General features: G+C 40.4%; 1 protein-coding gene across 1 annotated transcript in view; it reads right to left on the bottom strand.

The window, feature by feature from the left end:
* LOC311235197 (DNA excision repair protein ERCC-6-like) overlaps positions 1 to 16,895 on the bottom strand; it is a 35,798-nt gene that overhangs the window by 6,751 nt on the left and 12,152 nt on the right. Inside the window, exon 2 of the mRNA XM_084322569.1 lies at positions 13,369 to 13,413. Within this exon, the coding sequence (XP_084178695.1) occupies positions 13,369 to 13,413 (45 nt within the window). The remainder of the gene's footprint in view (positions 1 to 13,368; positions 13,414 to 16,895) is intronic.

The raw sequence follows: 16,895 nt of genomic DNA, 5'->3' as shown, positions 1-16,895 counted from the left end.
GTGCAGTGTGTGTACACACACACACACACACAAGATCAAAAGACATGCATCCTCTCCAACACCTTTGAACTTCGCAGTACATGGTGAGGCCTCTATATGCAAATTCCATTGATTACAGCACACACATACACAATGGCATGGGCACATGGCGAGGCCTATATTTAAATGCATGGTTGTGTAGCATATGTAAAATTCCATTGATTACAACACACACACATGTACATGCTTTGATGGCCGCTGATTTATTTTGTGTTCACACAGCAGAACACTCCGAAACCGAATCCGGGGCCAATACACCAACATGCTTGGGTATGTACTAACTACATTTATGTATGTGTAAATGTATTACTATTGTGTTTTGTGAGACTTACTTACTGAATGAATTTAATCCAATTCAGATTCTGGCGCAGACCCTGCAGATAGTGATGCTGAGACTGGCAACGACATAGGATCACATTCTACTCCTGCAGGTAATTGTACATGGTGGTGACTGGCTGCTGCTAGAGCCTGGGCCTGGTGGTAGCTGGCTGCTGCTAGAGCCTGGGCCTGGTGGTGACTGGCTGCTGCTAGAGCCTGGGCCTGGTGGTGACTGGCTGCTGCAGGGCCTGGGCCTGGTGGTGACTGGCTGCTGCAGGGCCTGGGCCTGGTGGTGACTGGCTGCTGCAGGGCCTGGTCTGGTGGTGATGGTGGTAAATACAATGACAATGCGTTGCCCTAGTGTAATGTATTACATCATGTGATTCTAGAACTGGATGCTAGTCTGGACATGCCGGAACCTGTTGCAGGGCGGAAACGCACATCTAAGAGCGGTAAGTTGGCCTCACTCTGCACACCACTTCCAGCTCTGACCTCTGACCCCCACACCACGTCCAGCTCTGACATCTGAACCCCACACACACTCACTCATTCACTCACACAGTTTGTAACTACGTGGCATATGAATGTCTACAGTAGGGGTGTTATAGTATATTTGTATAATTGACAGGTCGTGGAGGAGCGAAGAGCAGGGCTGCGATCCGTCAGGAAGAGGAGAATGCCTGGTCTCGTGAGGGCTGGGTGCCTCAAAGGATCCCCTTCACAGCCCAACCGGGGTTGCTCCAGGACGCCAAGGCACTCAGATCTTACCGGCCTGCGAAATGGATGGATCTGTTCCTGACAGATGCTTTTCTGAACTCTATTGTTGCCCAGTCCAACCTCTACGCTGAGCAGTCCATTGCCCGGCTGGACCCCACGCTAACCAGTAGCAGGGCACTGCTTTGGAAGCCCCTCACATTGAAGGAGCTGAAGAAGTTCCTCGGACTCCATTTCCTTAGCAGTGTCCTGCGGAAGCCTCGCGTGGACCAGATGTGGACCACTGACGACATGATGTACACACCGTACTACTCTGATACCATGCCACGCAACAGGTTCCAATTGATCTGGCGATTCCTCCACTTTGCGGACAATACTTCCCTGGAGGTTAGAGACAAATTGTGCAAAGTACGCCCTGTAGTCGACCATGTAAACGCGAGGTGCAAGGAGCTGTACCAGCCTGAACGCGAGCTCGCCATTGACGAGGGGGTGATGGCATGGCGAGGCCGCCTGACCTTCCGGGTCTACAACCCCAACAAGCCCACCCGCTATGGCATCAAGTCCTACTTCCTGTGCGAATCACGCACAGGATATTGCTTTTCATTTAAGCCATATTGTCGGGAAGGCTCGCTCCTGGGGGACACGGTCGTCGGTCTGCTTGGACGTCTGTCTGGGGCCGGCTATACGCTCTTCATGGACAACTTCTACAACTCGGTACGTATGTCCGCCAGGCTCCGACAGTTGAGGACCGACGTCTGTGGTACCCTCAGGAAGCACCGGGGCGAGCCAGCCATCATCAAGAACATTACCAAACGTGACATCGGTGTGGGGGAGCGCATTGCGGTCAACAACAAGGAGGTCCTGATCGTGGCATGGCGCGATAAGAGAATCGTGAAGACCATCAGCAGCTTCCACGAGGACACCATGGAAAAGGCGATGGTGTGGAAGAAGCAGAAGAAGGGCAAAGCGCTGAGGGTGGAGATGCTCAAGCCATCATCAATCCTGGAGTACAATAAATTCATGAACGGCGTCGATCAGCTGGATCAGAATATATCGTACTATCCGGTTACACGTAAGACTGGAAAGTGGACCAAAAAGTTTGTGATGTATCTGATCCAAATATGTATCTTCAACGCGTTTGTCTTGTACAAAAAAAAGCACCCACAAGGGCATTACTCCAACCTCTTCCGGTTCACCAGGGCTGTGGCGCGGACCTACACAGACGGTAAGGAGAAGAAGATTCCTGGGGTGACAGCGGAGATGGAGGCGGAGGCGGAGGCAGGGGAGGAGGCAGGGGAGGAGGCAGGGGAGGAGGCAGGGGGTGGGGATGAGGAGGAGGCAGGGGCTGAGCAGGTGGGGCGTGTCGACCCTAGGGCCCCACTGGGGGACCCGCAGAGCAGATTAGTGGGTGGCTTTGTGAAGCATGTAATGGTTGCATACAAAGCCACCCCGAAGAAAAAGCTACCGTGTAGGAAATGTCGTGTCTGCAGTAGGCGTGGCATCAGGAGTGAGACCAGATATTTTTGCACATCGTGCAAAGTCCCCCTGCATCGTGACAAATGCTTCGCTCTGTACCACACAAAGAGGGATTTCTCTAAATAGTTTCTTTATTAGTTGTCATACAGAAGTACAGACTACTTCTAAATAATCCGGCACACAGAAGTACAGATTACTTCTAAATAATCCATTATTGTGTGATACAGACAGAACCATGTGTACCGGTACATAGTATAGCTAGCTGAGTGTAGTATAGTATAGTGTAGTATAGTATAGTATAGTATATTGTAGTATAGTATAGTATAGTATAGTGTATGGGTAGTTGCACTGTTTTCTGTACAAGACAAATGCGTTGAACACATGTATTTGGGCCACGGTTGTCGATATTGCATAGGCATGTTTGGACCACTTGCAGATGAGACGTTATGTTAGCGATCTAGCTGTATCGACTCCATTCATAATTTGCATTGTGTGTGTATATAGTTTTTTTTTATTTATCTTTTCCCCCCCTCATTTTTACCGTTTGCACAGAACCAATGGTTGCTGACAGTCACCCAGTTTAAAAAAGTATATACTGTAGGTAACATACCACACTTTTCTAATGCAGTCCATTGGCCTATTATTTATATACTTTGGAAGCATGTATTGGATATTTTTTGGTCCACAGATCATCTGGCGCTTCATCCATTTATCAATGGACAATGCAGTCATCGATGCGAGAGACCAAGTAAGATATGCCCTGTAGTTCATGTGACGTGAATGTTACCAGCAAACTTCTAAATGCACTGAAACAATGGTTGGTTATCCTCCAGTGTTCACTTTTTATAAGGTATTGTCTTTGTAAATTACCATAATCCTATACTGTGAATGTTACCAACAAACTCCTAAATGCACTGACACAATGGTTGGTTATCATCAGCCAGTGTTCACTTTTTATAAGGTATTGTCTTGGTAAATTACCATAATCCTATACTGTGAATGTTACCAACAAACTCCTAAATGCACTGAAACAATGGTTGATTATCCTCCAGTGTTCACTTTTTATAAAGTATTGTATTGGTAAATTACCATAATCCTATACTGTGAATGTTACAAACAAACTCCTAAATGCACTGAAACAATGGTTGATTATCCTCCAGTGTTCACTTTTTATAAGGTATTGTCTTGGTAAATTACCATAATCCTATACTGTGAATGTTACCAACAAACTCCTAAATGCACTGAAACAATGGTTGATTATCCTCCAGTGTTCACTTTTTATAAGGTATTGTCTTGGTAAATTACCATAATCCTATACTGTGAATGTTACCAACAAACTCCTAAATGCACTGAAACAATGGTTGGTTATCATCACAGTGTTCACTTTTTATAAGGTATTGTCTTGGTAAATTACCATAATCCTATACTGTGAATGTTACCAACAAAATCCTAAATGCACTGAAACAATGGTTGGTTATCATCACAGTGTTCACTTTTTATAAGGTATTGTCTTGGTAAATTACCATAATCCTATACTGTGAATGTTACCAACAAACTCCTAAATGCACTGAAACAATGGTTGATTATCCTCCAGTGTTCACTTTTTACAAGGTATTGTATTGGTAAATTACCATAATCCTATACTGTGAATGTTACCAACAAACTCCTAAATGCACTGAAACAATGGTTGATTATCCTCCAGTGTTCACTTTTTATAAGGTATTGTCTTGGTAAATTACCATAATCCTATACTGTGAATGTTACCAACAAACTCCTAAATGCACTGACACAATGGTTGGTTATCATCAGCCAGTGTTCACTTTTTATAAGGTATTGTCTTGGTAAATTACCATAATCCTATACTGTGAATGTTACCAACAAACTCCTAAATGCACTGAAACAATGGTTGATTATCCTCCAGTGTTCACTTTTTATAAGGTATTGTATTGGTAAATTACCATAATCCTATACTGTGAATGTTACCAACAAACTCCTAAATGCACTGAAACAATGGTTGATTATCCTCCAGTGTTCACTTTTTATAAGGTATTGTCTTGGTAAATTACCATAATCCTATACTGTGAATGTTACCAACAAACTCCTAAATGCACTGAAACAATGGTTGATTATCCTCCAGTGTTCACTTTTTATAAGGTATTGTCTTGGTAAATTACCATAATCCTATACTGTGAATGTTACCAACAAACTCCTAAATGCACTGAAACAATGGTTGGTTATCATCACAGTGTTCACTTTTTATAAGGTATTGTCTTGGTAAATTACCATAATCCTATACTGTGAATGTTACCAACAAACTCCTAAATGCACTGAAACAATGGTTGATTATCCTCCAGTGTTCACTTTTTATAAGGTATTGTATTGGTAAATTACCATAATCCTATACTGTGAATGTTACCAACAAACTCCTAAATGCACTGAAACAATGGTTGATTATCCTCCAGTGTTCACTTTTTATAAGGTATTGTCTTGGTAAATTACCATAATCCTATACTGTGAATGTTACCAGCATATAATGCACAGCAACAATGGTTGGTACTGATGACTTGTCACCCAGTTTATTGAACATATTTTACAATAAAAATGTTCATGGCATCAAAGTTTCAAGTTTTTTGCATTGTAAAGTATTCTGTATTTTATAATAATGTTGTCTGGACCTACACCAGTAGTTATAAAACGTACTTGTTCATTAGCGCCAGGCATATCAATCAAATGACCAACAAAGTAATCAATCAATCAAACAAATCAATCTATGAATCAAACTATCAACAAAACAATCAAACATTCTATCAAGCAAATGACCAACAAAGTAATCAATCAATCAAACAAATCAATCTATGAATCAAACTATCAACAAAACAATCAAACATTCTATCAATCAAATGACCAACAAAGTAATCAATCAATCAAACCAATCAATCTATGAATCAAACTATCAACAAAACAATAAAACATTCTATCAAGCAAATTACCAACAAAACAATCAAACATTCTATCAATCAAATGACCAACAAAGTAATCAATCAATCAAACAAATCAATCTATGAATCAAACTATCAACAAAACAATCAAACATTCTATCAATCAAATGACCAACAAAGTAATCAATCAATCAAACCAATCAATCTATGAATCAAACTATCAACAAAACAATCAAACATTCTATCAGGCAAACTATCAACAAAACAATCAAACATTCTATCAATCAAATGACCAACAAAGTAATCAATCAATCAAACAAATCAATCTATGAATCAAACTATCAACAAAACAATCAAACATTCTATCAATCAAATGACCAACAAAGTAATCAATCAATCAAACCAATCAATCTATGAATCAAACTATCAACAAAACAATCAAACATTCTATCAATCAAATGACCAACAAAGTAATCAATCAATCAAACCAATCAATCTATGAATCAAACTATCAACAAAACAATCAAACATTCTATCAAGCAAACTATCAACAAAACAATCAAACATTCTATCAATCAAATGACCAACAAAGTAATCAACCAATCAAACAAATCAATCTATGAATCAAACTATCAACAAAACAATCAAACATTCTATCAATCAAATGACCAACAAAGTAATCAATCAATCAAACCAATCAATCTATGAATCAAACTATCAACAAAACAATCAAACATTCTATCAAGCAAATTACCAACAAAGTAATCAATCAATCAAACAAATCAATCTATGAATCAAACTATCAACAAAACAATCAAACATTCTATCAAGCAAACTATCAACAAAACAATCAAACATTCTATCAAGCAAACTATCAACAAAACAATCAAACATTCTATCAATCAAATGACCAACAAAGTAATCAATCAATCAAACAAATCAATCTATGAATCAAACTATCAACAAAACAATAAAACATTCTATCAATCAAACCAATAAAACAATCTGTCAAACAATCAATCAATCAAACCATCCATCCATCCATCCCAGTCTAAATTGCTTTATAACACGTTCAGTACCTATTATCCCCCCGCCGGCACACCTTTCATAAAAGTGCCTGTAACTTCTGTTCTAAATAATTTACCTCCACTTTTATCTTTTGTTGACGTTTTTTAACTTGTAATTGTGAACGAACGAAGACATGCAGAAACAAACGGTTTTTTGCATTGTGTACATCAACTTGTCGTCTTCAAATGAGCCCAACCATTTCCCCATAGTTATAATATAAAATATAGAAATAGCTCCGCTAAGATCATGAGATATGCTAGAATCGTCCAGGAATCCTGGCAACCCACAGTCATTTTCCGGATTTTTGGCCGGCACCCAAAGTGTTAAACACAATTACTCATTGATTTGAAAGGGATGAAAAATGGACAGACAAAAGACAGAGCGTGGCTAATAAGAACCAAGGAGGGTCAAATGGAGGAGAAGTCACAGCAATGTACTGCATCTAGAGATGTTCCGATACCATTTTTTCCTTCCCGATCCGATTCCGATACCTAAGCGTTGGGTATCGGCCGATACCGATACTGAGCCGATACCAGTGCATACATTTAAAAAAAATATATATTATATATATATATTTTTTTACAGCTACAGATACTGTTTTTTAGTAATAACTAGAAAGCAATGGTATTTATTCAACAACAGGTGATTGTATAGATTAGTATTAGTATCATTAACTATGCTCAATGAGTTCACCCACGGAAAGGTTGTTGGGACATTGTTTCCGCACGGACGTTATACGCTGTTGCACTTGCTATCCAGTCTGCAGAGGCTCTGGCTAGTAGTAGTGTGTATGTTGTGATTTTCGATGCAAAATAAATATTCAACATTCTCTTTTGAGACTCCGCCTCAGACTCTTATCCTTTGGCACTAAAAGCTAAACATTGTCACCGGTATGGCTGTCGGCAACATGTCATTAATTGCATGCGAGAGGTCGATCAGCGACGACACTTTAGGTTAGCCACGTTAGCGTGAGCTAACGTTAGATGGAAAGACAATGTAACGTTACTGCCAGTAACTTACTGGTGAAAGTGATTTACCTTGGAATACTCATTTGCCAACTTGCTGTACTTTGCTTGCAGGTCTGCAGCCATTATTGCTGGATTATGAATAGCCCCAACTTTAGCCACGGTAACATTAAGCTAGGGCTGGGCGATATGGCCTAAAAATAAAATCTCAGATACTTTTTTTTTTAAATCCGATTTACGATTTTCATCGATTAAAAAAGCCAAGGAAATCATTCAAATAACCTTTGTTTTTATTTGACACAAAAAAATGTATCAAACCAAGATGAATTTCCCTATTGGGATTGAAGTGCAAACCTAACTTTCACCAATCTTCACTTACAAAAATAATAATATATATATATATAAAAGGTTACTCTTGATCAAACAAATATGAATGTCCCTATTGGGATTAATAGTGCAATAACTAGCTTTTTCACCAAACTTCACTTAAAGGAAAACTCCAACATTTTGGGGAATTAGCTTATTTAACATCTTCCCTGGAGTTAGACAAGAAGATACATAAATTTTTTGTCTCTGTGCGTGCATTTAGCTTTGGGAACAGTCGCTCCGTTAGCATTGCTTAGCTTCATCACTGGAAGTGAGGGGGGGCCGGAGCCTGACGTTCCCTACAGGTTTGTTGATATTCTCATTCCTTCAAAGGATCCGAACCGATTGAAGTTTATGGATACCATGACTTAAAATCCTCTTACCTTGACGATTAAAAGCCTCCCCAATTTAGAAAACAGTAATCCAATGGCTGGTATTGATAATATAATACTAACTACTGCACGCTCGGAGCTAACCGGAGCTAACACAGAACAGGATGGTAAAGCAAATATAATGACTTCCTTTCTGGGGTTTTCAAAATAAAAGTGCGATGTTTATAGCAGCAGAAAACGTTTATTTTGTACATTATCCAACGTTAACACGAACCTAAACTAACTTTAGGTTAGTTGTAACGTTAGTTTAGGTTTGTGTTAACGTTAGATAATGTACAAAATAAACGTTTTCCGCTGCTATAAACATCGCACTTTTATTTTGAAAACCCCAGAAAGGAAGCCATTATATTTGCTTTACATCCTGTTCTGTGTTAGCTCAGGTTAGCTCCGAGCGTGCAGTAGTTAGTATTATATTATCAATACCAGCCATTGGATTACTGTTTTCTAAATTGGGGAGGCTTTTAATAGTCAAGGTAAGAGGATTTTAAGTCATGGTATCCATAAACTTCAATCGGTTCGGATCCTTTGAAGGAATGAGAATATCAACAAACCTGTAGGGAACGTCAGGCTCCGGCCCCCCCTCACTTCCAGTGATGAAGCTAAGCAATGCTAACGGAGCGACTGTTCCCAAAGCTAAATGCATGCACAGAGACAAAAAAGGTATGTATCTTCTTGTCTAACTCCAGGGAAGATGTTAAATAAGCTAATTTCCCAAAATGTTGGAGTTTTCCTTTTTAAAACAAATAAAAGGTGCCTCTTGATCATCAAACAATACAATTTCCATATTGAGAATAATAAAGTGCAAATCTAACTTTCACCAAACATCACTGTTTGTAAAATAAAAGGAGACTCTAAAAAAAAGTGTTTTATTTTATTTATTTTTATCGATTTTAATTGTTCAAAATCGTCCTAAATCATTCATTCGAATTAATCCATTAAATCGATTAATCGCCCAGCCCTACGTTAAGCTAAAACTAGCTTTTCGGTTAGCGCTTCAGCTAATACTAACACCAGCAAGCCCCGCTCTGCCGGGACGATGGCATTTAAGAAAGTATCTGCTGTTAAAATGACAAATGGCATGGACACTTTAATTCACGGTCGATTAAAAACATGTTTGTTTTATAATGCTCACTCTCAGCAGTGTTGTTGATAAATTACATCATATGGGATCGGAGGCTAGACTTTCGGTGCGATTCCAATACCAGCATTTTAGGCAGTATCGGAGGCATTTCCGATACTGGTATCGGTATCGGAACAACCCTAACTGCATCATAGTTCAAATGTAGCCGTGTTCTGAGCATGCTCCATACACCCATCTCCCATTGGATGGCTGACTAGTGACATCACCTAGATTTGACCCTCCTTGTTGAGAACCAAAGCAAGGTATACATGTGGGAGGCAGTGTTCATTTTTATTTTAGTCATGTCTCAAATGCTCTTTTTCATTTATCATATTTAGTCACCTTTATCTATTTTTCATCTAGTCAAGTTTTAGTCAACTAAGGGCGGTCAGGTGACGTAGCGGAGATTGCGCTCGTCACCAATGCATGAGGCTGCGGTCTCGACTCCCGGAGTCAGCATTGCCTCTGGCTTGGGCTGATCGCTATACTAACCCGTTTGGCTGGGTTAGGCCTTAGGGGGAGGGAAGTCACGGGTGGGGATCTGGCGTTGTGGACAGCAACGCCTACAGGTCCGGTCTGGGCGCTTGCTCAGCGGAGGCAGGACTTGATGGAGGCAGCGTGACCTCCCACGCGTTACACTTCACCAATGAGAGTCCTCGCTGCCAGGTGAAAAAAGAGGCACTGGCTGTCGCCGCGTGTATCGGAGGAAGCGTGCAGAGGACTTCAGGTTTCCCTTGTACCGACCAGTTGGAGAACATGAGCACAACCAACAGGTAGGGGAGGGGGGGAATTGGCACAACAACTAAATTGGGACGGAGAGAAAACAGAGAAAAATCGGAGAAAGAGAGGATACATTTTTTTTAAGTGTTAGTCAACTACAGGTCTGAGCATTTTAGTTTTAGTCTTTTTTGTTTAGTCTGGATTTAGTCTTGCCACTCAGTTACAAACTTACATCCTTAAGTTGGCGTGAGCTTTTTCTAAACAAAAACAAGCTAACGTTAGTGCTAGCTGGTTAGACTTATGTAAGCTATTTAATGCGTTTTATTGTGGTGGATCAACATAAACAATATTGTCCGTGCGGAACCCTTATCCTGAACACATAGTTCCGTCAGTGAACACGGAACTATGTGTTGGGGATAAGGGTTCCGACGGCCAATATTGTTTGTTACTTTCCTGTCGGCAAACGAGTTCCTGTTAGCTAGCAAGCGCTGACGACGTTGAAGTTGAATAAACGTTTAGCGTCGTCTTTCGACACCCCGCCTCCTATTGTTTCGGCGCTACACTATGTTATTATTGATGCTGATGTTATTAGGTGGAGTTGCGCGCCCTCTTGGGGTTTTGTTTTGGGGAAGAGTGGGACGCACGCATGTGACAGGTTGGTTGTTGTGGTTGTGGAAAGAGGAAGGTGAATAAAACCGTTATGTTGATGATCAGATATCAATTCTCCCGTGATTTTATTTTACTATAGTTTGAAAGTATAGGCGGACTATTCCTTGGTTACACCAAGACCCTGTTTCCCCGCCATTGTTCCATTAAACCCATGCCGTGTGCAGTTACTGCTATCTAGAATGCTGGCTAAGAACAAATAACGTGGGTGAGGAAATGAATCAAAGCGCTTGCGCTGCACACATGGGAAACGGAAATGCTACACTAATAATAACATGAATTATTCTAAAAGTTATAATTATTTTGTCTCGTCTTAAAATGAAGAGATTTCGGCAAGATTTTATTTTGTAAACTACATTTTGTGTTGTCGTTTTTAGTCAACAACATTGCATGAATCATTTAGTCACGTTAGTGTCACATGATCTCCATTAACATGACGTCTCGTTGTCGTCAGGGGAAAAAGCTTCGTTGATGACCATATTTACTTCATAATTTTCGTTGACTAGATGAACACTGGTGGGAGGAGAGGAAAGGGGAGTCAGTAAGGTTGTGTCATCAAGGCAAGTTTTTTCTTAGGTCGCTTTCACACAGGGGCTGTTTGGTCCGGACTTTCGGACCAGAATCCGATAGTCCGGTTTTTCGGGTTTGTGTGAATGCGTGTCGAACTCGGTTCGCGGACCAAACAGGCGAACTCTGGTCCGCCTGAAAACGTAGGTCTCGGTTCGGCTTCATCGAACCAAACGCGAACCAAATATAGGAAGTGATTATTATTACCACTGCTCGCAGCACTCACTGCAAAACAAGCACACTGCATCTAATCTCTCTATCTATCTATCTATATATCTATATATCTAACTGTGCATCTTGGGAAGAAGGAAGAAAAAACGCGGCTTATTATTATTACCGAGGCGCACGGCATTGGATCAATGGATCAATGCCACGTCAATACTATTATTACCTTACCACTGCTCGCAGCATTCATTCACTGCAAAACAACCACACTGCATCTATCTCTCTATCTATCTATCTATCTATCTATCTATCTATCTATCTATCTATCTATCTATCTATCTGTGCATCTTGGGAAGAAGGAAGAAAAAACGCGGCTTATTATATTATTAATAAAACAGCTACTTGTGGGCACTCATAAAAACAACGTGGTCTACAAGTTGTTTAGCGAGAGGATGGTGGTAATGTGCTTCAATAGAACAATGGATCAATGCCATGTCAAAACTCGGCTCCGCTGATCTGGAGGGCTCCGCAGTCCACACACAGACACACACACGCAGGGAGCGAAATTAACTTTTTGACTCACCGGCCAGTGGCGGGTAGATGGGAAGAGTCTACCCGCCAAGCATATTTCTTACCTGCCAAAATTTTTTTTATTACAAAAATATATATATATATTTTATATAAAAACATTTTTTTTAAATAAAATATATATTATATAATCATACTTGTAGTTGTATTATCTGCGAGACATCGCCACCACGCAATAAGTCAAAATGCTTGCTATCTGCAAACAGCTCCACTGTCTGTGTGTATACTTGAGTAGCCTCCAGCTCCAGCAAGGATTCTCCGGCCCTGCAGCTAGACCCTATATTCAGCTAGACCCTACATTCAGCATGCAAGGATTCTCCGGCGATGCAGCTGGACCTATTTATAACGTTACCGTTCTTTTGTCAAATCACATTCAACATGCCCTCAGCTAGAATACGCATTCAATCAATGTTATAAGACATTGATATCAGGAGCTATCTGTAGCTACTGCTAGCCCGGTAGATAACGTTAAGACAATTTAGTTTACTGGGACAGATGGATCAACGTGAGCTAGCTAAGCTAGCTAACGAGGGACCGGAGGTATTATGCACTCGAGTAGACTATTGCTGGAGCATTTGTTGATATCAGCAGCTATCAGTAGCTAGCCAGCTAGATACCGTTAGACAATGCCTCGTCATGTATTAAACTAAAAGTGAATAGTTGACTGGGTCATTGTTTAAACAGTAACGTTAGCTCTTGGAGGTCCGATATAGACTAGAGCAGATGGAAGTAAACAAGCCAAATGATAGCTTCCGATTGGTCATTTGCTTTTTTTCTCATGAAACCAGTTACGTCACTCTACTGTGATTGGACCGTTGACTTGAGTGCGATGTGGGACTTGTAGTTTTTTAACGATCTCGCGGCGGAGAAAAAAAAGACGAGCGGCTATAATCTGTACTCGCACAAGAGTATCGTTATGACGTTATGAACTACACGTCTACACGCCACACGGCGGGCAGCCCTCTAAGTGTCATGCGCCAAAGGTAAAAACAGCCCGCCTCTGGCGGGCGGCGGGCTTTAGTTTCGGTCCCTGCACACACGCGCGCGCACACACAGGCTCGCAGCCACACACACATTTCCACTGTCCAATAGACAAGCGCCCTTTTCGACCGCGTGACATTGTTCAGAAGGTTCGGTGCGCTGACAGATTTCTGTGTGAACGCAGGCGAACCAAATGAAGAATGCAACAATGTTGCAACTTCACCCCCAGAACCGCACCGAGTCCACCAAAACTATATGTGAAAGCGACCTTAGAGCCAACTTACCTTTGATACGCTTCCATCTTCACATCAGTATCAAGGGACAACGACCTGCAAAAACAAAGCACAAGTAAGATTATCACAACTAAGACCTAGTACAATACTATACACTATCACAACTAAGACCTAGTACAATACTATACACAATAAAGACCTAGTACAATACTATACACAATAAAGCCCTAGTACAATAATATACACAATACGTGTACCTGACAAATTGAACTGTTTGTATTACAGTCATATTCCAACTTAACTGAATGCACACGTGTGTGTGTGTGGACTACTGTACTATTACAGGTATTGAAATGAACAATGCAACTTCCTTATACAAAAAAATTGCATAATAAAATATCGATACTTGCGTCCTTGTACCGATACAGTATCGCCACGCAAAGTATCGCGATACTATATCGATATTTTTCCCCACCACTATTAAATACTATACACAATAAAGACCTAGTCCAATACTATACACCAGGGCTATTCAACTGGCGGCCCGCGGGCCAGATCCGGCCCGCGGGATGATTCTGACCGGCCCGCCAAAGATTACATGATAATAAAAAAAAAAATAAAAAAAAAAAAAATTTAAATTTAAATTTTAAATTTAAAAAAAAACTTTTTTCTTTTCATGTCAACGTTAACACGCACAATTGAGCCAAAAGTCACTCAATTAATGACAGATTTCATTGATAAATTGAGGGAAAACTTTGCAAGTCGATTTGATGATTTTTACATGTCCAGAGAATTGATGCATTTTGTGAGCAACCCATTTGCCAATGTAGCTGCTATTTCCACAAAAGGACAAGAGTTCCTTGCATCACTTCACATTGATGAAGGTCTCCTGCAACTTGAAATAATCGACATGCAAGCATCATCTGCTCTGAAGCAGGCACTTGAGAATTAATCCACCACAACATTTTGGATAAAGTCAAGACATTCCCCAAAATAAAAACACTGGCAATATCTGTGCTAACAATGTTTGGCTCAACATACACCTGTGAATCCAGTTTCTCTCACATGAATGCCATTAAAACAAGCAACGTGCCTCCTTGACAAATGAGCATTTGCATCAGTTTGCGGGTAGCCCTCACTTCCTATGAACCCTCTTTCTCTGCCATTGCCCAGTCAAAGAAGTGCAATCGCTCTCATTAGATGTGTGTATGTAGGCTAGGCCTGTCTGCCCCCCACCCCCCTGATGTTTGAGAGTTAACAATAAGTGCTAATAAGATGCTGTGATTTGCTGTTGTTGCACAGACATGAAGCACTTTTTCATAAGCTCAGCTGCACTATAAATGTGTTTTTTTGTTCAAGTGTTGATGTTAGAATGTTCAGATGCACATCATGCACTTGTTTCTTTTTTATTTTATTTTTATATTGAAATGTTGAAGAGGAGATGTTGCAGTTGTTGCACAGTCATAAATGAAGCACTTTTTGCAGGAGATGTTGCAGATGTGGCACATAAATGAAGCACTTTTTTTGAAAAGTATACTACTTTTGCAATGTAGTTAAATAAAAGTTGTGAAAATGTGGTTGCGTGTTGTGTCAAGTGTACATATATTCATAGCACGGGGAGGCGCCGTGGCAGTCCGGCCCCTGGCCCCTTGGGTTTCTGACAATGTGGCCCCCTGAACAATTTAGTTGAATAGCCCTGCTATACACAATAAAGACCTAGTAGTAGGCCTGCCGCGATAAGCAATAAATCGATTAATTGCCGCGATAATTAAAATTAATGCAATGATTTTGACGGGCGCGATTAATTGCTATTTGTTTTAATGAGGCGGAACCAGTGCCCCTTGTCAGTCACTGTCCGTGTTGGGAGGCGGGCCGCTGGCTTTACTACAGAGCAGAGAGCACAGCACAGGGGCTCCGTGGGGCAACACCACATAGCTTAACTACATTTCTCAATAGTGTTGCTCCTTTTAACCAAGTAGCGTTATTTGTAGTGTAACGTTAGCGTTTTAACGTTAGTAGCTAACGTTAAAACTAACTTAAAGTTAGTTGTTCACCAACAATCTCAACATTTGTTTATCATTAGCTCATGTCGATCTACTAGTAGCATCAGCAAGCTAACGTTAGCTGGCCCCAGTCCACTAGCAGCATGTCGATCTACCAGCAGCATCAGCAAGCTAACGTTAGCTGGCTCCAGTCCACTAGCAGCATGTCGAAGTAGTAGTAGCATCAGCAAGCTAACGTTAGCTGGCCCCAGTCCACTAGCAGCATGTCGAAGTAGTAGTAGCATCAGCAAGCTAACGTTAGCTGGCCCCAGTCCACCAGCAGCATCAGCAAGCTAGGATAATAACAACAATACTTCCGGTCCGGTCGGTGGGCTTCAAAATAAAAGTCTAAACACCGGAAAAGACGGAGCGGTGGGCTTCAAAATAAAGGTTTTGGGAAATAAATTTCAAAAAAAAAAAAATCTCTAACCGGTCGCAATAATATCGCTTATCGCGATATTTTCGGGGGCAATTAATCGCCCAGCAAAATTTGTTATCGTGGCAGGCCTACCTAGTAGTACAATACTATACACAAATAAAGACCTAGTACAATACACAACTACGTATAAACTCTGAACTCTGTTGCCTATACTCAAGGCTCTGTTGCATGTACTCAAGGCTCTGTTGCATGTTGTGTTCTTAGTGTATCTATCATTTATTTACATTTAGCTTCTGCACCTCTGTAGTCATCTACCCCACCTAGCATCCAAACGTTGGTATTGCACATTGAGGGTGGGGGGCGGGTACTTTTGAATCTCAGGTGGCTTAATGAGCAGGAAGAGAAGGCATAGAGACATGATCAAAACGTTTGGTGAAGGTGCCAGGTTATACATTTTTCTTTAAACCACATCAGTGTGAGAATTCAGTTATTTTTGAGTATTGAAATGTTTCTTTTGATGTTTTCTTTAGATTCTTCAAATAAACCTAAATCATAATACCTTGGATCTCGTTTTGGATTTTTTTGGAATGTGCGTGTTGAAGACACTACCTGGTTGACCAACAAGAAGCCATTATCAAGTTTCTTTAATAGTTGTCATACAGAAGTACAGAATACTTTTATACAAAATGCTTCTTACTGTTACGCTCCAGAGACTGTGCAAGACAAGATAAGTATGAAATAAAATAACATAGTATAGCATGTAAATTAGAAGTAAAAAAATTAGGTCACAGTGTTCAGTATAGACATATGTACAATGTTCGATGCAGAGTAGACGTAACTGAGTTACCATATAATATACAATACTGTGTAGTAGGGCTGGGCGATATAACGATAACGATAAATATCGCGATATATTTTAATAATCGATATCGAATATCGAAATAAAAAAAAAATCGCCTTTTTTTTTTTTTATAATTTTTTTTTTTTTTTACCTGCAACAGGGCAGTTTTAAAACCAGAGACAGTGGACAGACTTGTCTTTCTTGCCTGCAACTTAAAGTAATGGCTTTGCTTGTCCAAATGACAATACTGACCAAATTCAGATTTATTTTTCTCTTGTCCATTTATTTTGTTTGCTTTCTAATTTAAAATACATTT

This window comes from Notolepis coatsorum, assembly GCF_963971535.1.
Source record: "Notolepis coatsorum genome assembly, chromosome: 10".
NCBI lineage: Eukaryota > Metazoa > Chordata > Actinopteri > Aulopiformes > Paralepididae > Notolepis > Notolepis coatsorum.
This window is presented reverse-complemented; position numbering and strand designations above follow the sequence as displayed.